Genomic DNA, 26,213 nt, shown 5'->3' on the forward strand with positions numbered 1-26,213 from the left:
TTTGCTGCTGCAACATAAAACTCCTTCAGACTTCTGCATCGGATGACGGCGACCAGCTGCTGCCCGTCATATAACACACATGTTCATGTTGCAGCTTCAGTTGAAGTTGTTTTTCCAGCTGTTTGCTCAGTGTGTGCGTTTGTGTGTGTGTGTGTGTGTGTGTGTGTGTGTGTGTGTGTGGGGGGGGGGGGGGCTGGTGCTGGTGCAGAGCTGCAGGTGCACCCGGTGAGCCGGAGGTTGTGGTTTCAGCTCGGTTTCTTTGTCGGCTCAGAGAAGGAGCTGCAGGCTGCTCTGTGACCACATCCTCTCCTCTGCACCATTTCAGGCTTCGCTTCGTCCTCGGCAGCAACAGCAGCAGCTCCGACCTCCTTCTGGTTTCCTGTTGTTCTGCAGCACAATCGCACTCTTAACTTTCCTACTGACAGTGTTTGAACTAAAAGACGGGTTACCTTTGTTCACGAAGAGCTGCATGTTTGTGCGAAGTGGAAAAAAACTACACAACAAGTTGAACTAATTTATTAAAAGGAATTTTAAAAGGCAGATTAGTTGATAAAATTTCAAAATGTCAGTGGAAAATCTTCTTCTGACTCAAATGAACCTGCTTGTAAAGTTTTCCGGAGTTGAGATGTTTCATCATCACGTGGGAGAAAAATAACCGACTTCTCTGAAAACAGCTAAAAATATCTCCGACTGTCTGTGGAGAAAGTGACTGATGGATATTATTATTTATCTGTTCAGTCCTTTCTCAGTCTAATTCACTAAAGTCAAGTCAGATTTTTTTTTTTTACAGAACATTTAAACAGACGGTCGAACATAGTGCTTCACAATTGGAAAAAAAAAGAAGTCATGATCATAAGAAGAAATAAGCAACAAAAACAATTGGAGAAAAAATAATCAAGATTAAGTGAAAGCAAAACAAACCTGATTGTAAAAGCGGTAGATAAGAAATTAAATGGAGGTTAATGTGGAAAATAAAACGTGTTTTTAAACACTGGTAGAGGCAGATGACCTGATCTGAGCTGCTAGAGAAAGGTTGAAAACCCGAGATGATTATATTATATCTCATATTGTGTCTCGTGAATATTTATCCGTGTGCTTTATTATCCTTCTAATAATGAACGTTGTACATTCATATTCAGGACAAAGACAAAGGACAGCATATCATGATTGTTTAAATATTCCAACATCTTTTTATTTAGAAGGAAATCAAGCAAACAAGCAGTTTTAAAACAGAATGCTTTTACATCTATACAAAAATTATGATGAATATTTTAGTTGCTCTGTTTTCCAGCTGAACTCTGAAACAAATAGAAAAGACACACCTGAGTTATTTCATTTCAAAATAATACCAAGTCTGTTTTAATGGTGTAGAGGGTCACGTGGTCAGACCTGAATCTTCCACACCAGGAAGCCGACGAAGACTCCGTAGACGCAGCTCTTGACGATGAAGATGCTGTAGGACAGTTTGGCGCTCTGCGTGATCCTCAGGTATCTCTCTGCAGGGAGGAAACATTCACACGGATTTGAATCTTTTTCTCTTGAATATGTTGCAAAAATAAAATCTTAACTTCAGCTCGAGTTGAAGTGAATAAAATCATGTTTACCTCGAGTCATGAGCGTCTGTGTTTCACCTGATAGAAGAACAGAACGAATCAGAATGGATTAAAAATGGATTAAAGAGTCAGATCAGCTCAGTTTTTCTGTGTGAAACAAACAAACCTTTAACACCATATATCGTCGCGTTATAATCGTTGTGAGCTGTTCCATCGAAGAAGCTGACGATGCAGCTGAATTTTTTGCCGGGCGTGAACCAGTGTTCAGCAGGGACTCTGAGTCTGCTGCTGATCCTGTATTTCGTGTCATTCCTCCGGGCCTCGCTGTCCGTCGCCACTCCTTTGGTGACTTCTTTATCTCCGACCTGCCAGGAAACGCTGACATGATCTGGGTAGAAACCAGAGGCCACGCACACCAGGGTCTTCTTCTTCTTCTTGTCCTTTTTGTTTCTGCACTCCTTCAATGCAGGTCCAAGTATTTCCACTTTTGGTGGTTCGATCTTTCGCCCTGTCTCTGCAGGAACAGAAAAAACATTTTTATGTCTGATAACAACAAAAAAACGACATCACATCAAGCTGTTTTTAGTGTGTTTTAATGAGGTTCCTCCAGTGACCTCACCGAGAACTGTGAGCCTGGTTCCCCCGCCGAAATAAGCAGGATAAGAGTTGGAGCACACCGATAACTCGCACGGAAAATACTGACGACACCTCGACTGACTGACGACTAATTTATCCCGTTTTTATGTTTTTACTTTTCAAGTTGTTTTCCCAACTTCCTCACTTTATCAGTGATGCAAATAAAGAAATGCATGTAAAAGCTTTAAGATAATGAATTAACAGTAACAGAAGATGATTTAGAACAAAAATAAATCTGGTGCTTGGATCAAATGTTGCCTTTTTTAAAAAAATGTTTTTTAAGATTTGACATTTTCTTCTGCAGTTTTGACAACATATTGACGCAGCCATCACTAAATAAGACATTCAAACACATTATTTACCCAACAACATGTAGTTTAAATGAAGTGACTATAAAAACAGATTTTTCTCCTTTTCTTACCCAACACTGTCAGCTTAGTTCCTTCTCCAAAATAAGCAGGATAAGAGCCGGAGCACACTGATAACTAACGGCCACAAAAACTGACAACGTTTCAATGGACCTCTGACTTATTTCTGCTGCTGCATTTGTGATTTCATACAGTTTACAACATAATCATTCTATTAAATGCAATTTTAATAGACTTTTTCCTTCCATTTTTGATGCAAATTGAAACGTTTTACTGCACAAATATGCTTTAAAGTAATAAAGTTGGAACTTTTTGCTGCAGAAAAGACATTTTGAGTCCTACATTTTACATTTATTTTTGCAGCTTTGACTATAAGTTACAGCAAATGATGACACTGCAGGAAAACACCAAACGAGACTTTAAAAAGGACTTTTCGTACAACTCTGAACTTTATACTTTTCAGATTTAAGTTGATAAAAACAATTCTTTTTCTCCTTTTCTTACCTAATACTGTGAGTTTGGTGCCGCTGCCAAAGTAAGCTGGCTCGTAGTTGTTCACACTGAAACACGGCTGCAGAAAAATCTGCTCAGACTTTCAGCTCTGAACGCTGCAGACCGTCTTTGTGCTCTTTTTCACACAAACTTAAACACCTTTTTACACAAAACTACACACATAAATCTCCTACATTTACCAAATAAAATCTGCTCTCTACAAAATTAAACTGATGATAAATCTATAAGCTAAAGATAAATAAGAAAAATGCAACTACTGCCAAACAAGCAATTTTCCGTTCTCGTTCTATTTTTCCGTGAATGATTTTTACCATCTTACCTAAAACGGTGAGTTTAGTTCCAGCTCCAAAGTGAGCCTCAGACTGAAAGCTCACAGTGTTTCACAGATGTGATCAGAAGAGGCTGTGAGAGGAATAATCTGGGCGTTGAGCCAAAATGTTTCAAAGCTTTTCCTGTTTTTTATCTGCACAAACAAACTTTTATATCAAGTTCTTTCACACGTTTAAAATCAGGACTTTGTTGACCTCCATCACAATAAAACATCTGTCAGGAGTATTCTGAATGTTTCCTGTAATAATAAACTGATGACTATCATGAGATTGAAGCTCAGCTGGACTCTTTGGTTTGAAGCTTTCTTACCTAAAACAGTGAGTTTAGTTCCAGCTCCAAAGTAAGCCTCCCTGTTGGAGCACAGAGACTTTCTACTGTGACACAAACTCTTCCTGCTGCCGCTGTTCATCTGAGACACCTGCAGATTATTCACACTTTGTCTCCTTCTGCCTGACATGTGGACACTTTTTCTACTTCACTATTTAGATTTAAAGTTACAGCTTCAGTTAAAATCCCTCCTGAACAACAGTTAATGAAGTTTAAAATGTTTTCTTACCTAAAACAGTTAACTTAGTTCCTCCACCGAAGTGAGCTTCATTACCACCAGAGTCACAGTGAACTGGATCAGAGCTCAAAACTGCTCCAGATGCTGCTTTTACTTTACATCTTTCTTTTTTGATTTTGTAATACATGTAACTTTACTTTAAAAACCAACAATGACAGCTTCATTTTTTACAAAACTTTTGCAAAACAAAATTTTAATTAGCATCCTGTTTTGTTCCCAGCTTGAATTCAACTTTATGAGCATTTCATTGAACTTAACATAGATTTAATGACTTAAAGAAACGATGCTGTTTTTTCATTATTTCTTATTTTCTTACCTAAAACAGTTAACTTAGTTCCTCCACCGAAATGAGCTTCATAACCACCAGTGTCACAGTGAACTGGATCAGTTCTCAAAACAGCTCAACATGCTGCTTCTTTACTTTCTGCTTCCTTTAAAATTCAATTTCTTGTGTCAAATGTTCCTTTTCTTTAAATCTAAAACCAACATTTGCTGCACTTCTGTCTGTTTTTTTTTTTTTTTACAAGTTAAATAATAGCGATGACATTTTTTCCAAGAAACAGATCTGTTTAAGGTAGTTTTACTTTAAAAAGTGCATTCATTAGAAGTACGTTTTGTGTCTCACTCACCGAGAACAGTCAGTTTGGTTCCCTGGCCGAAATAAGCTTCGTACTGACACAGTGTTCAGACTTCAGAACAAAAAGCAGCGAGCTGAAACGAAGCTTTTTATGTGTCTTACCTAAAACAGTTAACTTTGTTCCTCCACCGAAGTAAGCTTCACCAGCACCAGAGTCACAGTGAACTGGATCAGTTCTCAAAACAGCTCAACATGCTGCTTTACTTCACATCTTTATGTTAAGTTGTTTTTGGATTATGCTGCACTTCAGACACAACTTTTTCCTACAAACAACAGATTTCCTTTAATCTGTTTTAAGATCTGAATTCATCAGAGGAAAGTTTTACTCACCAAGAACAGTCAGTTTTGTTCCCTGTCCGAAATAAGCTTCGTTATTGGCACAGCGCTGAAGCTTAATATCAAAAAGTACTGAGCTGAACTGATTCTTTCTGCACCGCTGCAGCTAAAGATTAAGTTTTATTTGAATCGTCCTTCACTCACCTAAAACAGTCAGTTTCGTTCCTTTTCCAAAGTAAGCTTCATTGGCGTTGTCACGGTGAGAAAATACTGAACATGAAACTCTTTCTGCTCCACAATTATCTTCAGAAAGTCTTCACTGATTTTTCTGTCGACACCAATGATCTGATTAACATTAAATTTAGTATTAGAGTAGAATATTCACCTAAAACAGAGAGTTTGGTTCCTGGTCCAAAGTAAGCAGGATCATTGTAGGACACAGCGCTCTGACTCCAGCTCAATATTTCAGGTTTCTCTGCTTCACTTTCACACCAACATTTCCTCTGTTTGAATATTTGAAGTCCAGCTCAGTGACCTGAAGCTGTGGAGCTCCAACTTACCCAAAACAGACAGTTTGGTTCCTTTTCCAAAGTAAGCTTCAGCTCCAGTGTCACACTGAAACCCTCCTCAACCAAAACGTCCTAAAACGTCCCAAAATGTCCCAAAACGTCCCACAATCCTCTGCTTCGGACGCACTTTCCTAACCCGGAGGATGAGGAGGGAGTAAACCTGCAGGCCAACCTTCATCGTGTCCACATTGGTTCTGAGGAGTCAAACAAACATCCTGATGCTGCAGATGTGAATTAAAAGTTGTTAAAAAGCTAAATTTCTCCACATAAAGAGACTTTTTGAAGGCGGAGTGTCCCTCCATCCTCCCCTCCTTCAGGCCATCCACCTCTCTGCTCCACCAGCCGCATGCAGCTGTCCAAACGCTGCATGTCAACGGGAGCAGGTTTTTGTACGGCGCCTCTATAGGATTGTATCACCGTGGCCCCCTGTCCCCACGGTGAAAAAGCATCACACAAAAACCTACTGCGTTCTGGGGTCTCCTCCCCCCACCCAGCTCCTCCGTATCTCAGCCTCCATCTCAACTGGGTTTTTTTTTTTTTGTAGTTTGTGTTTATTTGTAGCTGCTGGAAGTGACATCACTGCTGGTCACCGCTCTTCATCCAATCGGATATCAGCGTTTACTGACAGATGTGACAGATGCTTTTGATTTTTTTTCAGGACATTTTTAGAGCTCTTTACCAGACATGGAAGAGTCTGGAAATGTTATCCTTTTTTTTGCTCTAAATCGTGGAATATCAGGGAATTTTAGTTTGCATGTTTAAATTTTAGTTACCATTTATCAAAATATTGTATTTTTCATGTTGTCTTTTTTAAATTTTTTAAATCGCCTTATTTCACGTGTTTCTCATATCGCCTGAGTGGTTTTATCCTCTTTCTGTTTGTCAACAAGTGGCCACTTCAGTAAAGAGATGCTTTTTCTTGTAGCTGCTTATGAAGGCAACCATACACGAAAATGTAGATGACAAGAGGTTTGGCTTCAAAGTGAAGACTTCAAAGACTGGATGACTAAAAACTTGTAAAACTACTATAGATTTATCAAATATTGGAGAGAGAGCCCTTTGCAGCCCGCTGGCTTCTTGCTGTTTGGAAAAATGTTGGCAAGTTTTTTTCACAGTGGTCAGTGTGTTTATAAGCTGCATCGGTGGAGTTGTGTATGATTTATAAATGTGCGGTAGGTTGTTGGTTGCAGTGACAAGTTTTGTCCTGAAAACACCTGCGAGTTTGCAGATTGACGGGAAGAAAGTGTCTGTTTCAGTGTTTTTTTCTGTTCCTGGAGTTTCAGGTTTTTCAGCAGTGAACAGTGTTTATTCTTTCAACCAGACACAGAATAAAATGTCTTTTAGTCAAAATAATTAAGCTGCACTCTTCAAATGTTTTACATTAATGAAGGCTTGAATGACTAAGTGTAATATGAAAGGTATCAGTCGTATTGGTGAAGCTACAGGTTGTTACCTTATTCTGCAGTCTTGTCTTGACTGTATAAGGTTGTTTTGACTTTTTTTAAGCTCCTTGGTTGCAACTTGTTTTGCTACTTTCATTGTTGTAAATACTTCCTGACCAGCAGCTCTGTGTCGGCTGTGTAGATGGTCAACACCGTGTGTCAGTATATCTAGTATGTCAGTATTTACTGTATGTACAGTATCTACCATATGTCAGTGTATCTACTGTATTTACAGTATGTCCGTGTATTTATTGTATTTACAGTATGTTAGTGTATGTACAGTATCTACAGTATGTCAGTGTATTTACTGTATGTACAGTATGTCAGTACTTACTGTATGTACCGTATCTACAGTATGTCAGTGTATTTATTGTATTCACAGTATGTCAGTATATTTACTGTATGTACAGTATGTCAGTGTATTTACTGTATGTACAGTATCTCCAGTATGTTGTTATTGTTTACAGTTTGTTCTGCTGCCCCCAAGTGGCCATAAAACTGTAAACGACAACAAGTGACTGCATCAGTTTTTATTTGATGCCATCATGATTGGCAACAAGTCATTATGTAAGAATACTAATGATAAATGATGAGAGGAACAATCTTATAATCAGTTATTACGTCAAACAATATTGCTGTTGTGCAGTGGAAAATATGTTTAATCAAAAACTTAAGATATATTTTTATACAGTTTTGATGAATTTAAATTGCATTTCTTCTCATATTTTATTGCATTATTAGTTATTTAGCAGAATAATACTGAGATTTGTCATGAAAGTATTCCATTTTTTGTGTGCACAGATGTTATGTTCAGCTGATATCTAAATATTTTTCTCCAAACTTTCTATGAAAACATCTTAACGTATCACTCTGTGCTTTTAGGAATATTATCATCAAACTACATGAACAGCAGTAACAAGTTTAATTCCTTTTTATTCCTGCTTTAATAAGCTATAATATGATGCATACAGTTTAATAACATCTGGTTTACACGGTCTCTCTTTTACATACTTACTACCACATCTCTAAGTGTAATCCCAGGTGAACGCTGTAGAGGTCAGTGTGAACCAGTTGATTTATTTAATCTTAAAGCTGTAGACTGATTCATTTTTTTTGTTAATAAAAGAAGTTTCAGACTTGAAGACAGAGTGAGATACCCACACACGAGACATCACAGTGTTGAATGGCTTGTATAAACCTGTTGACACCTGCTCAGTTATCTGATCACATCGGCTTTGTGGTGTTTCACAAACTGAACTGTGCGGCGGCAGGTCTGATATCAGTTTAATGGAGTTCATCACGCTTTATGTCTCATTAGTTTTATTGAATCTTAGTTTGCATGTTCAGCGTTGACGGGCGCGACATGGTGAACTTCCACCTGCCGAAAGCGGCGCCGATGCTCCACGCGTCTTTACCGAGAGAATACGCTACGAGCTGTATTCCCCCGCTGCTGCTGCGTCTGTACCAGGACATGTGGTAATACTGTTCGTCGTCTTGTCTCCTTTCCGCCCCAGTAAAAATGGAGGCTGGTGGATTATTACACCGAGACAGAAACCTGGAAAACAGGAAAGCAATTTCAAACAAACGATATCACGAAAAGCATTTCATGAAAACACTGAACAGGAATCTTCTTATTGGAGAAAATCATCAGGACGTTCATTGTCACTGTGATCAGACAGTTCGTCTTCTGCTCCTCAACAGCTGCAGGTGTAACTTCAGATCCTCCCTCTGCTCCTCTGCTTCTTTTACCAGGAAGTCTTTACACATTTTGTTTCAGGGTTTCTCTACGTCAGTTGTATCTTAGAAGACGCCGATCAGCTGCTGCAGGGTCACGTTTCTGCAGGAGAGCCATCGATTGGTTCAAGCAAACAAATTTAAAATTTCACGTCACTTCAAGTTTGAAGTTGGCTGAAAACATTTGGTGTCGTTGCAGTTGGGAGTTATTTTAACAAGCTCTATAACATCAGTGTTACAAGGCTGACTTATTTACTGTTTCACTGATTATTAAGAGCTTGTGGAAGTAATTGTCATTCTGGCCTGATAATGGAGATTTTCTGTATTTCTGTATTTCTCTGTGTTTCTTATCAGCTTCAGGTTTTTTCATTTTGGCCTCACAGTTGTGGAGCTGTCGGGTTGTTTTTTTTTGTGATTGTTGTGATCAAAAGAATTCCTGAATTCTTTGTTTTCAACGCGCTGTTTTATCAGGCGTGTTGTCATGTTGGGGAAGCCCGTTGCCACGGCGACGCAGGTCAGGTGGTTCGCAGCGAATGTTTTAACCTCAGACGCCTCAGAAGCTCCCAGTACAACTCGGTGGTGACGGTCTGACAACCAGCTAACAAAGCTAACAGCTAATTTTGCTAAAAAAAAACAAAAAAAAAAAACCCGGTTAAATTCAAGTTAACTAACAGCTACAATTGCTAACAACCTGCTAATGTTGCTAAAATACAGCTAAAGGCAAGTAACAACCAGCTAACAATGCTAACAAAGCAAACAAACAGCTAATGTTGCTAAAACGCAGCTCAACTCAAGTTAACAACGAGCTGCAAACGCTAACAACCTGCCAGTAAAGCTAAGAAACAGATCATGTTCCTAAAATACAGCTAAACTTAACAACAAAACTAACAAACAGCTCATTTTGCTTGAAAAAAACAGCTAACCTCAAGTTAGCGACCAGCTAATGGCGCTAACAGAAGGTCCCGGTAGAACTCTGTGTTGACCGTCTGACTCTGGGGGACGAATTCACGGTTGCACGTAACGCTGCAGCGCTCCGTTTGTGCAAAACAATCTTTATTTAATTATAAATACCTGCATTCTTGTGCTATGAAGACATTGTAGATGAAGTATTGTACTCTCCGTGAGAGCTACCGACGGCAGCTGTACTGAGGCAACACCATAGAAGAGGAAGGTTTTTAGTGACGGCGTCTCCTTCGACCACATCACTGTGTACTGGCAGCGCAGAAATACACAGCCGAGTCTGAGAGACTCGCCTTGTCAATTATCAGCCCGCCTGCATCGGCTTGTTTTCTCGTGATCTTAAACCGAGTTTTAAACTGTTCCTCATAGTTTGGGTTGCTGCCGGTGTAGCTGTATCCGATGAGGTTCATCAGGCTCTTTGTTTGCTGGTACCAGAGCATTACATTGAGAGCAGTGTCATCGTGACTGCATGTAAAAGCCACCCTCTCCGTGGCGTTGATGATTATCGGAGGAGACTTCGCGAAGGTCACGCTCTCCGCTGGATCTGTGGGGTCAAAAGCAGAGGTGATGCTGCTGCGCATAAAGCGTTAAATTGCTGGTTTTAAAGTTCATTTAAAGTTGAAATTACATGGAAGTAAGAGGAGGAGAAATCCGGCCAGAGCGGGAGACATCCTGCAGGTCTGTGCTGCTGCTTCACTGAGATTCTGCAAAGAGAAAGAAAAAAGATACAGCTTCCATGTGTGTGCGCGCCTCGTTTAGAGGAACAAGACGAGGGTTTTTAGTGAGGCAGCGGCATTAAACCGCATCACTGTGTGCTGGCAGCGCAGTAATAAACTGCAGAGTGCGACGGGTTCGCGGTGAGGACCAGAGCTCCTTCTATTATGCCCTGTCTGGTCAGCTCGAACTGCTCATTAAACTGACCCTCGTAGTTTTGGGAGTTTTCGTATCCGTAACCAATGAGCGTCATCGAGGTGTTTTCCTTTCTCTGCTGGTACCAGAGCATTAATATGAGAGATGTATCATCGTGGCTGCATTTAACGTGGACCTTGCTGCCCTGCTTCGCTATCAGAGGAGGATATTGTTGGAATTTCACGGCGCTCACCTGACCTGTGGACGAACCAACAGCACACGAGGAGTCAGTATTAATATTTAACTTCATGCACAGCAAGTTTGAGATGAAATTTAAAGTCCTTACATGAGAAGCAGATGAAGACGGAGACGAAGGTTTTCACAGGTGCAGACATCGTCAGGCAGTGAGGTGAGAATGAGTGTTTCTGATAGTATAAGAAGGCTCCTTTGTGAAGAGGGAGGCTGCTGTGTGTTCATGCTGCGTGCTCTGCCTCCACCTGTCGGTCAGATCGATTCGCAACATGACGTCAAGGAAAAACAACATTTTAGAGGCAGAAATGATGAATGATGTCGGCTGATTTAATCTCCACACTGTGGTTTTGTTGCTTCCTTTATTGGATGATCCTCTGAGAGTCAGGTGTCAGAATAAAACGGCCTCCCCGCTGCATGTTTTTGTCGCAACACTGAGTTGTGCCGCGGCACCGTGCACACTGGCAGCGCACAGATAGACCGCCTCATCTGGCTGCTTAGCGCTGTAGATCGTCAGAGACCACTGCTTCTCGGTCAAGCTCTTCGCCTCGAAACCAGACTTGAAACCCTCCTCGAAGGTTGCCTTGCCGGCCAGGATGACCACCATCAACCGAAAAGTGTCTCCTCTGAGCTGTCGGTACCAGTACAGGTACTGATAGGCGGTGTCGTTCTGGTAGCATTGCATTTCTGCAGGTTTGTCGGGAGGGCTGGAGATGTAACGAGGCCACTGAGTGATCAGAACGGACTCACAAACCCCTGAAACACACAGAGAGGAGGAAACACATTTGTCATGTATTAATTTAAAGTAGCTATATTTTGTATGTTTTAAAGGCCTTAAAACTTGAAAATCAGAAGTTGAATTCGACATTATAAAGGTTTTAAACACCAGAAATATTGCCAGATTGTGTCTTTTGTGGACTTTACCTGCAGCCCAGAGGATAAAGAGAGTGGAGATGGTGATGCCTGGAGTCATTTTGACTGTTTAATCAACTTTACATCTGTAGGGAGGAAATGATGTCAGAACCTCTGCTCTCTGCAGACGTGGAAGTCTTTGGTTTCATAGTCTTGAGGTGCTGAGTGTCTTGAGTTTGTCTTGGGGAGGGTAAACTGTGTGAAAGCAGACTGCAGGTTTGATGCAGACGTGAGTTTGATGCCATTTGTCTCCAATTTTTTGTAAAGGAGCCCGAGGAGCTGCCTTTCGTCACCAAGCCCCGCCTCCTTCTTCCTTATCTCCTCACATGACCTCTATCAGATGACCTGCCTCTGTTTGTGTTCTTCTCAACTTTAGACGTGACTTCTTAATGTGATGTGGTATTCAAACGAGTACTTCATGAAAGAAAAAAGACTGACCAAGTAAATATTCAATGTTTTTCCCCTTTTTTTTGTCTTTTCTTTTGAGAGTGAAGTAACACTTTTAATCTAAAACACAGTGATGAACGGACGCCTTCATGTTGAATGTCAGAGCTTTGTTTAACATTAACTTTTGTCTATTTTCCATAGATTGTATAAAAGTGTTCATAGCTTCCAGATCACAAAAACGAGTCCGATGCAGAAGTGTCTTAAGCTGCAATACCACCGAGTGCCACTCGAGGTCGGCTCCAAAAAGCCTCCGGCTCCATAGCCTCCCATTCAACTTCTCTCATCAAATACAAAGCCAATAAATGTTTTCCACCAGTTATCTCGGTGTAGTTAGCTAAAGTCACTCCTTCTTATTAGTTTTCTGGAGGTCCATCTGAAAATAATCTGTAATTTATTAGAAAATAAGCTTCAAAAAGACGTGTTTTCGGGGGCGTGTCTGTTTGGTTGACAGGTCGGTGGTGCAGTCAGGTTACAGCTATCGGTGAGTGGAACGTAGTATCGTCAGGTTTCCAATCAGATCAGTCAGATCCACCGCTCGCTCCTCCCCATAACATCCAGTCTGATGACTCTTTTATTTATTTTTTAATTTTATTGTTTGTTGTGTTTATTGCACAGAAATGCTGCCTGTTCATGTCACTGCAATTTTTTGGACATTTCCTCCAGAGGACTGGGTTATAATAACTGCTGGTGATTATTAATGAAAAGCTGTTGATGTAAAGTGCATTCAACTCCCATTCAGAGGAGGGGAGGAGGTTTTTGTCAAGAGCAGACGAGTGTCTGATCCACTGTGGTTTACTGGCTGCACAGAAATACGTAGCGGTGTGTTTGAGTGCTGTTAGATTGATGATGGAAAGTGAACCATTTTTTTTGTCTCCGCTCAAATCTCCAGCTAATTTAACATGTTTTCTGAAAGCCTCCTCCACGCCGTCGTCTTTGAACTCTACATATCCGTATCCGATGAGCTTCAGAGCGGCGTCTCCGGCCGGCTGCTGGTACCACAGCATCACTCTGAGGTCGCTCTGTCCGTGGCTGCAGATCAGCTGAGCGCCATCGCCCTCCTTTCTGATGAGAGCGGAGGGATACTGATGGACCTGAACCCCCAGACAAACACCTGCTGGGAGCAGAGTGGGACACGTTAAGGGTTTAAAAGGAGAGCGAGCATCTTCTCTCTCAGTGAAGAAGTTCTTACCTGCGAGGAAACAACAGGAGAGAAATCTGATCATCATGTAGAGATCTGAGAGGAGAGCAGAGTTTCAGTGGTGACAGGGTCTCTGCTGGTAGAGCTTCATCACTGAACTGAGGAAGAGGGGGAGGAGGAAGAAGAGAGGGGAGGTGATGGAGACCAAGAAGGAAGAGGAGGAGCAGATTCATAGTTTATCTGTGTACACTCTTTCTTTTATCTGATTCCTCCAGAAAGGATGTTTAACCTTTGACATCTTTACCCAAAAAAAAGCATAATCGCACCAGCCAATTTTTTTTTAATGTAATTAATTTCCACACATAAAACATTACAAATAGTGTACCTCACCACAACTTAAAGATTTTAATCGTATAAAGGAGTAAAAGAGAAGATATTAAAATGAAATTAAAAATGTATAAGTTAGCCTATTATGTAATTGAATCATTCAATTATTTGATAGTTTAAAAAAACAATTATTTATTCTTTCATTATAGGAATTATGTATTTAATTATATGATCATTATTTATATTTATTTGATTAATTATATTAAATACTTCATTATAAATTAGTTATCAATGAAAATTAAAAATGTATGCGTGATATTACAACAAATGTATTAGTTTTATTATTAAATTTAGTTATAATATTATTTATTTATTCATAGGAATTAATTGTATTAATTATAAATGAGCTGTTAATGAAAAGTGAAAACAAACACAGTTAGTCCACCATGTTTCCCATTTGGGTGCTTAATAACTCTACGTTTCTTATAAAAATATGTTGTGTGAGGACAAGCCGTCTCCGCAGTGTGATGCCATGATTATCTTTAAAAAAAAAAGTGAAGTGAGGGCGAGACGCTGCGACCACAGCAGCAGGTGTGTGAGATCAGTTTCTTCCACTGCTGATAAAAGCTCGTTCAGTTTTTGTAAAGTTCAGACGGGCTTTTCGTCGTCGTGCTTCTCGAGCTGCGCAGTAGTAAACTGCTCCCTGCTCCGGTCCTGACACTTTCACCGACAGAGAGCCGTTCTTCGCTGTGCTCCCGGTCAGATCTCCGGAGATATTAAAGTCGTTTTTATATGTTTCTTCCATTGTGACAGCTTTATAGTACAAATACCCGATGAGCTTCATGTTGGTGTCTCCGGGTGAGCGCTGGTACCACAGCATCACTCTGTAGTCGGTTCTGTCGTGGCTGCAGACGATCTGAACGCTGGGTCCAGGTTCAGAGACCAGATGTGAGGGAGACTGACGGACCTCAAGACTCAAACAAACTCCTGAAACCAAAAATTTTATTTTATTTATTATTTCAGTTTTCCGCAAATGCGTCTCATCTGCCGGCTCAGATCGGATTTCTTGCGTCACTCGCAGCGCGACACACGGTGGGTGATGTTGTCATTTTAAGAGAGACAGAGTGAGCAGGATTGATGCTACCGCTAACAGAGCTATCAAAGAGTGCCGATTTTTGCGCTGCAGAGGACAACAATAACAACACTCCTCGGACAGAAGCTGAAATAAACAGTCCTCCGTGTCGGAAAGTGATGTCACCAGCGTAGCTGCGCGTACGTCGTTACCACAGCAACCCATGCCAGATAGGTCGGTGATGTCTGGATCCACCAAATCAGATCTGCTCACTTGCAAATAACTGAGGAGGGCAGAGGAACCCAACAATTCAACAGTTCCCACGTGAGCAGCAGCCGGGAGGGGAAAAAAAAACTCCCGTTTAACAGGGAGAAAAACCTCCCATAGAAGCAGTTGGAGTGATGGGAGAGCACAGAGAGACAAGAACAGCATAGAGAGACAAGACATAAACAGTTAGACCAGAGACGTGCAGCTTCAGGGATATCGGCAAATATAAAGCACAAAACCACACAAGTGAGGGGAACCACGTAGAGAGACCATAATGTGACAGAGAGAGGAGAGGAGCATCATGGGAAGTCTCCCAGCAGTCCAGGCCTGTAACAGCGGAGCCAAACGAGGAACCAGCTCAACCTTTATCAAATAAGAAAGTTTCACCTTAAAAGTCGAGAGTGTTTCTGCCTCTTTAATCCTGCATGAGATCCAGCCACAGAGAGGCAGCTGCTCGGGAGCCGCTCTGATCACCAGCACAGCACATGTTCAGTTCATGTACTGTTCAGAGGGGATCTTCTGTCGGTGTGCTAGGCTCGCCGCGCAGTAGTAAACTCCACTCTGCTCTCGTCCTTCTACTTTGATACTAAGAGAGCCGTTCTTCTTGTCATCCCCACGTAAGTCCCCGGCGATATTGAAGCGGTCTTTAAATTTGTCCTCCGTCATGTCGGTGTTGTAGTTCAGATACCCGATGAGCTTCATGGTCGTGTCTCCCGGCGAGCGCTGGTACCACAGCATCAGCCTGAAGTCCGTTTTATCGTGGCTGCAGAAAATCTGCACGTTGGCGCCGGCTGTAGTGACGAGATCGGAGCGAGACTGATGGACCTTCACAGTCAGACAGACGCCTGGACACAGACAGAAAATAAACCATCATACAGGTGGTAGATTTAATGAAACCACAATCACAGGAGATAATGTGTGCAAATACCTGCGAGGCAGCAGAAAAAGAGAAGAGGAATCATGCTGACTTCGATCACATGCATGTCAGAGTTGGAGGGATTTGGTTCGACTGATGCTTCTACTGAGCTTTACAGATTCTGTCCGTCACCATCTCGCTAATTCGGAGCAGTTTGGAGCAGGAAGTGACGCTATTTGGGCGAGCCGGGGGAGGAGCTATTGGTGGATCTGACTCAATCTGATTGGAAACCTGACGATACTACGTCCCGCCCACCGATAGCTGTAACCTGACTGCACCACAGGCCTGTCAATCAAACAGACGAACCCCCAAAAATACTACTTTTTGAGGCTTATTATAGAATTAATGACGGATTATTTTCAGATGGACCGCCAAAAAACTAATAAGAAGGAGTGACTTTACACACACAGAGATAACTGGTGGAGACATTTTATTGATTTGATGAGAGAAGTTGAATGGGAGTTTATGGAGCCGGAGGCTTTTTGTAGCCAACCTCTAGTGGCACTCGGTGGTATTGCAGCTTAAGGCACTTTGCGTAGTCCTCATTTTTCAGACCCAGAAGCTACGAAAACCTTTACTTTTTTTGGTCTCAGAGGTTTCTGAGAGCTGCTGCAGGAGTTTGGTGGACTTTAACACACAGAGAAACACTTAGAGGGAATAAAAGTGGATTAACGTAAGTAGAGATGAGGAGTGATCTCTGGATGATGAAGGTCATTTACCAACGAGCAGAGATAAAATAACTCAGCATGTTGACTTCCTGTCTGAGTGAGCACAGAGGGCAGAGTGGAGTATTTCTGGAGCTGCAGCACCACCTACTGGAAGAACATGAAACTCCTGTCATTTCTAAAGACATTTCTGATTAGTGATCAGTTTTTGTTCAGCCTCTCACAGCTCTCACATCACTGTGTTGACTAACGGCACAGAAGTACACGCCGCTGTCCTCCGGCAGCAGGTTTTTCACAGTAAGAGTGCCGCTCTCGATGGTTTCCTTGGTGGCTGTGTATTTTGTTTTCGGGAACGACCCGCCGAAGTCGGGCGGCCCTCCGAACACGGTGTACACGACCAGGCTCACGGTCTCCCCCGGACGCTGCCGGAACCAGTACATCTGGTTGTGACCTTTATCTTTGTTGTGGCTGCAGTTCATCACCGCATGCTTGGAGACGAAACTCCAGCTGACCTTAGGGTGTTGGATCACATCCTGACACCGACCTGTGACACGAAAGTGCAGATTTAAACTTGAATATTTCACCTCCACTGTTGATAAAAGTGATGAGAAGCTGTCGTACCTTGAAGCCACAGAGACGAGACGATAAATGTGATGAGTGTTCGAGCCATCGTGGTGATGATCTGCATGTTTGAGGATGCTGCTGTTTATGATGGGAGCTTTCAGCACCGCCCACTTCAATCCCTCATTATAATATTGGTTGGATGGCAGGTGCAGGAGGCTGTGAGCTACAGAGATAAAACGTGTGATAATGACGATGAGGTTTTTGTACTGAGGAGCAGCGATGTGTTTCACTGTGGAGACTAGCAGCACAGAAGTAAACTGCACTGCTGTCCAACGTTTCGATGGTTAACGTGCAGTTTTTGTTTTGATCTGCACTGCCGTTCATCGTCACGTTCAGCCCCGTCTCTGGGTTTGGTGAGTTCATAAACATGTACCCCAGAAACTGCAGACGTCTGTCGCTGGCCTGTCTGTACCAGAGGATTCGGTTGTAGCTGTTGATGTTGTGCAAGCAGTTAATTACGGCGTTTTCTCCGTGATTCTTGAACACGGCAGCCGGACTCTGGTGGACTTGATCACTGAGAGAGGAGCCTGGTCAGAAAATGCAACATCAGCATAAAGAAATAAAAATCTGCAGATAGATTTAGTTGGAAACTTGAATTACCTGAAACCAGAATGGAGTTGAGAGGAATGCAGAGTAAGAAGACGAACATTTTCTCTTCTCTGAATGTTATTTTACAGAAAAAGAAACAGTGTTCATTATTTCCTTTAAGGTGTCGGCAGTCAGACTGATTATTTCTAACCTCCTCTCTGAGTTAACCCTCGATGGGAGGAGTCATAGTTGATCCTCCTTAACTGATGTCATTTAACGTGGTCAACGATAACGTCATGAGATCAAGGCGGCTGCAGGTTTTCTTTGACTTTTGACTTTGACAATATGAAAATCAAGAAACTTCAATTTGGTTGAATTGGAGAAATTTTTCTAATTATATTTGTCTGTTTTTTAAGGGTTTGTTATGTTCACATGATAATAAATGGAGATGAACTCGCCGGGGAAACGGACAAGAGCACGCTGCAGCAGGGGGCGGAGTCAAACAGCTGAGATTTAATTAGATGTTCTCGGACACAGTCTCCTCTCTTTAATAATTTTCTGTATTGAGGAGCAGTGATGTGTAACACCGTGGTTATTTCAGGGTATTTCTGTGATAAGATCACAGTGATGATGTGGTTTTTGTACTGCAGGAACAGAGACGTGCAGCACTGTGGTATCTAGCAGCACAGAAGTAAACGGCACTGCTGTTCAGGGTGAGAGATTTAACAGTTAACGTGCAGGTCTGGTTTGTATTCGCACTCCCACTGATATCCACATCCAGTCCAGACTCTGGGTATCCAGTGTCTCCCAAAATGTTTCCCAGCAGCTGCAGCTGATTGTCCTGTGACTGTTTGTACCAGAGAATCCGGTCGTAGTCTTTGATTCTGTGTAAACAGTGGATTTCTACTGGTTCTTTGGGATTTTTGTAAATCTGGACCGGAGTCTGGTGGATTTGGTCACTGAGCGAGGAAGCTGTAGAAAAACAACCAAACACACAACATTTTATAATTTAAGACTATGAGGGTGAATTATGAAAACTGGAAAAGTTTTCGAGTTTGAAAGAAGTTACCTGAAACCAGTAAGAAGTTCAGAGTGATGCAGAATCCAGTGATCATCGTGTTGAGTTTCAGGACTGAGTTTAAGGACATCCTTCTTGTTGCTTCTGTGTTTGTAGTTCTGCAGATTATTGACATTTCCTCTGAGAGTAAACCCTCCCATCAGGAGGTGGGCGGTGCTTTATTCTCCACCTGAACTACTGCTGCTCACTACTGCCACCTCATGGAAGGATTAAAAATAACACCAACCTGAACTGAACCTGAAACGCTGGTTTTCTAGTAGAATAAATGTTTTTTATTACAAATCTGAACAAATACAGTTTGTAGACCTTTTTTTTTTCTTTTTTTTCAAAGTCATGCAATTTATCAAATCATTTATTTTTGAGGATGTTGTCCTGAAATTAAACCATTAATTTAAAAACATCAGTTTCTGCTAACATAACTTTATAACTTTATGGTCCTGCAGACATCATGCAGCTTTTTATTTAATCAATATTTTCTGATAACTTGTGTTTTATAAACTCCCGAATCGCCTGTTTGGATGATATTAACAGTCGGTTAAGTTTTAATTAGAACAATAATTTCAGACCACATTGCTGCAGTCGTTAGAAACCTTTACTACGTAGCTTTCAGAAAACAGTTTAAAATCCTCCTTGTATAAAAAGCTTTGCTCCACTGTGCATTAAAAATAACTGATGTAGTTTTTGTACTGCAGGAACAGAGACGTGCAGCACTGTGGTATCTAGCAGCACAGAAGTAAACGGCACTGCTGATCAGGCTGAGAGATTTAACAGTTAACGTGCAGGTTTCATCTTTATCTGCTCTCCCACTGATATCCACATCCAGTCCAGACTCTGGGTATCCGGTGTCTACGTTCATGTATCCGAGGTAAACGGGCTGCATGTGGTTGGACTGTTTGTACCAGAGGATGTTATCGTAGTTGTTGATACTGTGTGAGCAGTTGAATGTGGCTGTTTGTCCTTGTTGTATGTGCATATGAGCTGGAGTCTGGTGGACTCGGTCACTGAGGGAGGAACCTGTGGAGAAAATACAAACCACACGACATTATACAACAAAGCACTGCGAGTAAAACAAGATCAGTTACCTGAAAGTAAAGTTACCTGAAACCAGTAAAAAGTTCAGAGTGATGCAGAATCCAGTGATCATCGTGTTGAGTTTCAGGACTGAATTTAAGGACATCCTTCTTGTTGCTGCTGTGTTTGTAGTTCTGCAGATTATTGACATTTCCTCTGAGAGTAAACCCTCCCATCAGGAGGTGGGCGGTGCTTTATTCTCCACCTGAACTATCGCTGCTCACTACTGCCACCTCATGGAAGGATTAAAAATAACACCAACCTGAACGAAACGTAAAGCGCTGCAGGATATCGTGGCTGACTGACCCTCGTCCATCCACAGCTGAGGAGTCTAGGTGACGTCGCTCCCATCAGTTCGACCTGCAGGGGGTTAAAAAATGTCACGTTTTCTATCGTGTTTCCGCATGCAATCATTACTTTGAACTGAACCGCTCCCTCTTTATTATGTGCAGTACCTGCAGAGAGCTGCAGTGAGGTGGCTCAAACCAGCTGGGATCATTAATGAGTCAGTCTGCTTAAAAGGAGGTGGGATGATGTTCTTGAATGATCTACAGCTGCACTTGAGCTCCTCCTACAGGACAAGAGATAACTGCTGAGGTTTTTGTTCGTCTTCCACATGTCTCTGCATCACTGTGCTCACTGACAGCACAGAAGTACACGCCTTGATCTTCAGCCTCCAGATTCTTCACCGTGAACGTCCCGCTCTCAGCTTCGGTTTTCGTGGCCGAGAACTTCACTGCGCCGAACTTTCCGAAGTCTTTGATGGATGTTGTCGTGAACACGATCAGCTCCATGGTCTTCCCCGGCAGCTGTCGGTACCAGTACATCTGGAAGTAGCTGGCTCCCTTTGTGTGGCTGCAGTCAATCGTTGCATTGTTCCCCTGGTCTTTGCACAGTTTGGGGATTTGTGTGACGGCATTTCCATCCGCCAGACCTGCGTGTGTAACAGTTATAATTAATAATGAAAGAATTGAAATAGAAAACTTAAAACCATCTTCTGCCTCTGTGAGGTCTTAGTTCAGTTCACCTGTTATCCACAGCAGAAGTATGAAACAGCCGAGGACCTCCATGTTCTTTGGTTAAGAGACTCGACAGTAAGTAGATCCGTCCTCACAGAGATAGGAAGAGCTGCAGGTGGGAGTGTCTCCGCATGTGTGCACTGCAAAAACTGTGGATCAAACCAAGTTAAATGATCTTAGCACCGGTGTGTGTGTGTGTGTGTGTGTGTGTGTGTGTGTGTGTGTGTGTGTGTGTGTGTGTGTGTGTGTGTGTGTGTGTGTGTGTGTGTGTGTGTGTGTGTGTGTGTGTGTGAAGCAGAAGCACAAAAAGTAAAGATTAAGGTCTAGTTTAAAAAAAATTATTCTGGTTTTGGCCTGCTGGCTTCAAGATGTCAACTTGTTCAAAGTTGACCAGTTTGAAGTAATTTCCTCTTACATTAATTATTTATGCTCTTGTTCTGGGCCTTCATTTTTTCACTGCTAAAATTAAGAATTATTTCAGCCCAGTATCACAGCAAAATGTGCGATGGCTACGCCTTGTGCTATGTAAGCGTGACAATTACACGTTTTGCTGTAGTGGACGTGCATGTCTATTGTACGCTTTATGGGAAAACGAAACCATGTGCAAAACTACATGGTTAGGGTTAGGAACAAAAAACAACAAAAAAATTAAAAATGAAGAAAAAAAACTTTGTCTAGATTTGGATTTGAACTTCATCGCCCTGCATGGCAGCTCGTGATTTACATGACTCTGTGACTTACGCCATCAGGCCACGCCTCCTGCCTCCTTCGTATGCGAAAAAAGGCCTTTGTACTTTCTCTCAACACTCTCGTCACGTGACATGCCTATATTTACATACGTGATATTCTCTCGCCTAGACAGCACCAGGCGTAGCTATTGCATGCTTTGCTGTATTTGATGGGCGTGTCTATTACACGCTTTCCTATGATATTATTTGATAATATTCACTGTTTCACTTGTTATTGTTCTGTAGCAAAGTTTCATTTCAAGTCATGTGATCTAAAAACGACTGTTTGTTTTGACTCAATTTAACTTTTTATTTCTACACTGTAACCAGCTGATTTCAAGAAGTAAATTTAACAAGCTGCATGGACAGATCAGTTTTTTCTAAAATGAAGTCATGATCTCAGTTGGATTTTTTTTCAGTGCAGAGAGATGAAGAGATGCAGGTGGGAGTGTCTCCATATCAACTTTCACACATGAATCAAAGTGTATTTGTGGTTCTCGACACCCCCCTGCAGTATCTGAGACAGGATGATGGAGCTGTGGGGTTTTTGTTCAGGGACTGAGTGTGTCTGCATCGCTGTGCTTACTAACGGCACAGAAATACACACCGGTGTCTCCCGGCACCAGTGTCCCCACCGTCAGCGTCCCATGGGTTGCGTTGGGCTTCTTGGCAGAGAATTTACCACCCTTGAAGTCTGGTTCAAAAACAGGGTCACTACTTCCCTGAGTAAATACTATTTGTCTCATAGTTTCTCCCGGCAGCTGTCGGTACCAGTACATCTGGTAATAGGTACCATCCTTCGTGTGGCTGCAGTCTATCGATGCATGTTTACTCTCGTTGCGCCACATTATGGGGGCTTGGGTGACATCACTCCCATCAATACAACCTGTAAATATGACAGGAAAGATTACTGCAAATATTTACTGTTGCACGTGCAAAATCTTGTAATGAAATCCTTTATTGTTAATTACCTGAAGTCCACAGCAGAAAGAGTGTGAACGTGAGGAGGCCTCGTGTCATGGTGGTAATATTCATGTTGTGAAACTGGCCGACTCGCATCTTCACAGAGGTATGAAGAGCTGCAGGGGGCGTGTCGCTGCACCACATGTTCATTGATTTTCAGAGGAGGCCACTTCCCTCCCTCTGTGACTTACGCCATCAGGCCACGCCTCCTGCCTCCTTTGTATGTGAAAAAAGGCCTTTGTACATGCTCTCAACACTCTTGTCACGTGACATGCTTATATTTACATATGTGATATTCTCTCGCCTAGACAGCACCAGGCGTAGCTATTGCATGCTTTGCTGTATTTGATGGGCGTGTCTATTACACGCTTTCCTATGATATTATTTGATAATATTCACTGTTTCACTTGTTATTGTTCTGTAGCAAAGTTTCATTTCAAGTCATGTGATCTAAAAACGACTGTTTGTTTTGACTCAATTTAACTTTTTATTTCTACACTGGAACCAGCTGATTTCAAGAAGTAAATTTAACAAGCTGCATGGACAGATCAGTTTTTTCTAAAATGAAGTCATGATCTCAGTTGGATTTTTTTTCAGTGCAGAGAGATGAAGAGATGCAGGTGGGAGTGTCTCCATATCAACTTTCACACATGAATCAAAGTGTATTTGTGGTTCTCGACACCCCCCTGCAGTATCTGAGACAGGATGGTGGAGCTGTGGGGTTTTTGTTCAGGGACTGAGTGTGTCTGCATCGCTGTGCTCACTGACGGCACAGAAATACACACCGGTGTCTCCCGGCACCAGTGTCCCCACCGTCAGCGTCCCATGGGTTGCGTTGGGCTTCTTGGCAGAGAATTTACCACCCTTGAATTCTGGTTCAAAAACAGGGTCACTACTTCCCTCAGTAAATACTATTTGTCTCATAGTTTCTCCCGGCAGCTGTCGGTACCAGTACATCCGGTAATAGGTAACACCCTTCGTGTGGCTGCAGTCTATCGATGCACGTTCACTCTCGTTGCGCCACATTATGGGGGTTTGGGTGACATCACTCCCATCAATACAACCTGTAAATATGACAGGAAAGATTACTGCAAATATTTACTGTTGCACGTGCAAAATCTTGTAATGAAATCCTTTATTGTTAATTACCTGAAGTCCACAGCAGAAAGAGTGTGAACGTGAGGAGGCCTCGTGTCATGGTGGTAATATTCATGTTGTGAAACTGGCCGACTCGCATCTTCACAGAGGTATGAAGAGCTGCAGGGGGCGTGTCGCTGCACCACATGTTCATTGATTTTCAGAGGAGGCCACTTCCCTCCCTCTGTGACTTATGCCATCAGGCCACGCCTCCTGCCTCCTTTGTATGTGAAAAAAGGCCTTTGTACTTGCTCTCAACACTCTTGTCACGTGACATGCCTATATTTACATACGTGATATTCTCTTGCCTAGACAGCACCAGGCGTAGCTATTGCATGCTTTGCTGTATTTGATGGGTTTCCTATGATATTATTTGATAATATTCACTGTTTCACTTGTTACTGTTCTGTAGCAAAGTTTCATTTCAAGTCATGTGATCTAAAAACGACTGTTTGTTTTGACTCAATTTAACTTTTTATTTCTACACTGGAACCAGCTGATTTCAAGAAGTAAATTTAACAAGCTGCATGGACAGATCAGTTTTTTCTAAAATGAAGTCATGATCTCAGTTGGATTTTTTTTCAGTGCAGAGAGATGAAGAGATGCAGGTGGGAGTGTCTCCATATCAACTTTCACACATGAATCAAAGTGTATTTGTGGTTCTCGACACCCCCCTGCAGTATCTGAGACAGGATGGTGGAGCTGTGGGGTTTTTGTTCAGGGACTGAGTGTGTCTGCATCGCTGTGCTTACTAACGGCACAGAAATACACACCGGTGTCTCCCGGCACCAGTGTCCCCACCGTCAGCGTCCCATGGGTTGCGTTGGGCTTCTTGGCAGAGAATTTACCACCCTTGAAGTCTGGTTCAAAAACAGGGTCATTATTTATCTGAGTAAATACTATTTGTCTCATAGTTTCTCCCGGCAGCTGTCGGTACCAGTACATCTGGTAATAGGTACCATCCTTCGTGTGGCTGCAGTCTATCGATGCATGTTTACTCTCGTTGCGCCACATTATGGGGGCTTGGGTGACATCACTCCCATCAATACAACCTGTAAATATGACAGGAAAGATTACTGCAAATATTTACTGTTGCACGTGCAAAATCTTGTAATGAAATCCTTTATTGTTAATTACCTGAAGTCCACAGCAGAAAGAGTGTGAACGTGAGGAGGCCTCGTGTCATGGTGGTAATATTCATGTTGTGAAACTGGCCGACTCGCATCTTCACAGAGGTATGAAGAGCTGCAGGGGGCGTGTCGCTGCACCACATGTTCATTGATTTTCAGAGGAGGCCACTTCCCTCCCTCTGTGACTTACGCCATCAGGCCACGCCTCCTGCCTCCTTTGTATGTGAAAAAAGGCCTTTGTACATGCTCTCAACACTCTTGTCACGTGACATGCTTATATTTACATATGTGATATTCTCTCGCCTAGACAGCACCAGGCGTAGCTATTGCATGCTTTGCTGTATTTGATGGGCGTGTCTATTACACGCTTTCCTATGATATTATTTGATAATATTCACTGTTTCACTTGTTATTGTTCTGTAGCAAAGTTTCATTTCAAGTCATGTGATCTAAAAACGACTGTTTGTTTTGACTCAATTTAACTTTTTATTTCTACACTGTAACCAGCTGATTTCAAGAAGTAAATTTAACAAGCTGCATGGACAGATCAGTTTTTTCTAAAATGAAGTCATGATCTCAGTTGGATTTTTTTTCAGTGCAGAGAGATGAAGAGATGCAGGTGGGAGTGTCTCCATATCAACTTTCACACATGAATCAAAGTGTATTTGTGGTTCTCGACACCCCCCTGCAGTATCTGAGACAGGATGATGGAGCTGTGGGGTTTTTGTTCAGGGACTGAGTGTGTCTGCATCGCTGTGCTTACTAACGGCACAGAAATACACACCGGTGTCTCCCGGCACCAGTGTCCCCACCGTCAGCGTCCCATGGGTTGCGTTGGGCTTCTTGGCAGAGAATTTACCACCCTTGAAGTCTGGTTCAAAAACAGGGTCACTACTTCCCTCAGTAAATACTATTTGTCTCATAGTTTCTCCCGGCAGCTGTCGGTACCAGTACATCTGGTAATAGGTACCATCCTTCGTGTGGCTGCAGTCTATCGATGCATGTTTACTCTCGTTGCGCCACATTATGGGGGCTTGGGTGACATCACTCCCATCAATACAACCTGTAAATATGACAGGAAAGATTACTGCAAATATTTACTGTTGCACGTGCAAAATCTTGTAATGAAATCCTTTATTGTTAATTACCTGAAGTCCACAGCAGAAAGAGTGTGAACGTGAGGAGGCCTCGTGTCATGGTGGTAATATTCATGTTGTGAAACTGGCCGACTCGCATCTTCACAGAGGTATGAAGAGCTGCAGGGGGCGTGTCGCTGCACCACATGTTCATTGATTTTCAGAGGAGGCCACTTCCCTCCCTCTGTGACTTACGCCATCAGGCCACGCCTCCTGCCTCCTTTGTATGTGAAAAAAGGCCTTTGTACTTGCTCTCAACACTCTTGTCCTATGCCTATATTTACATAGGTGTTATTGTCAAGTCCCAGACAGCACCAGGTGTAGCTATTGCATACTTTGCTATAGTAGATGGGCGTGTCTATTACACACTTTCC

At 42.3% G+C, this 26,213-nt stretch overlaps 2 gene segments (V, D, J or C); both read right to left on the reverse strand.

The window, feature by feature from the left end:
* Window positions 1–1,167: 1,167 nt before the first annotated feature.
* LOC138628496 (M1-specific T cell receptor beta chain-like) lies at window positions 1,168–20,804 on the reverse strand. The segment is given in 7 exon segments: window positions 1,168–1,298; window positions 1,390–1,496; window positions 1,605–1,631; window positions 1,720–2,067; window positions 4,282–4,344; window positions 20,367–20,660; window positions 20,754–20,804. Coding segments are annotated over 7 exon segments (909 nt in total).
* Window positions 11,072–11,813, reverse strand: LOC138628497 (immunoglobulin kappa variable 3-11-like). The segment is given in 2 exon segments: window positions 11,072–11,437; window positions 11,606–11,813. Coding segments are annotated over 2 exon segments (414 nt in total).
* Window positions 20,805–26,213: the final 5,409 nt, after the last annotated feature.

This window comes from Brachyistius frenatus, unplaced genomic scaffold (genome assembly GCF_029030835.1).
Source record: "Brachyistius frenatus isolate BFR_SWC_R1_liver_20210118 unplaced genomic scaffold, ASM2903083v1 Contig_102, whole genome shotgun sequence".
Taxonomy (NCBI): Eukaryota; Metazoa; Chordata; class Actinopteri; family Embiotocidae; genus Brachyistius; species Brachyistius frenatus.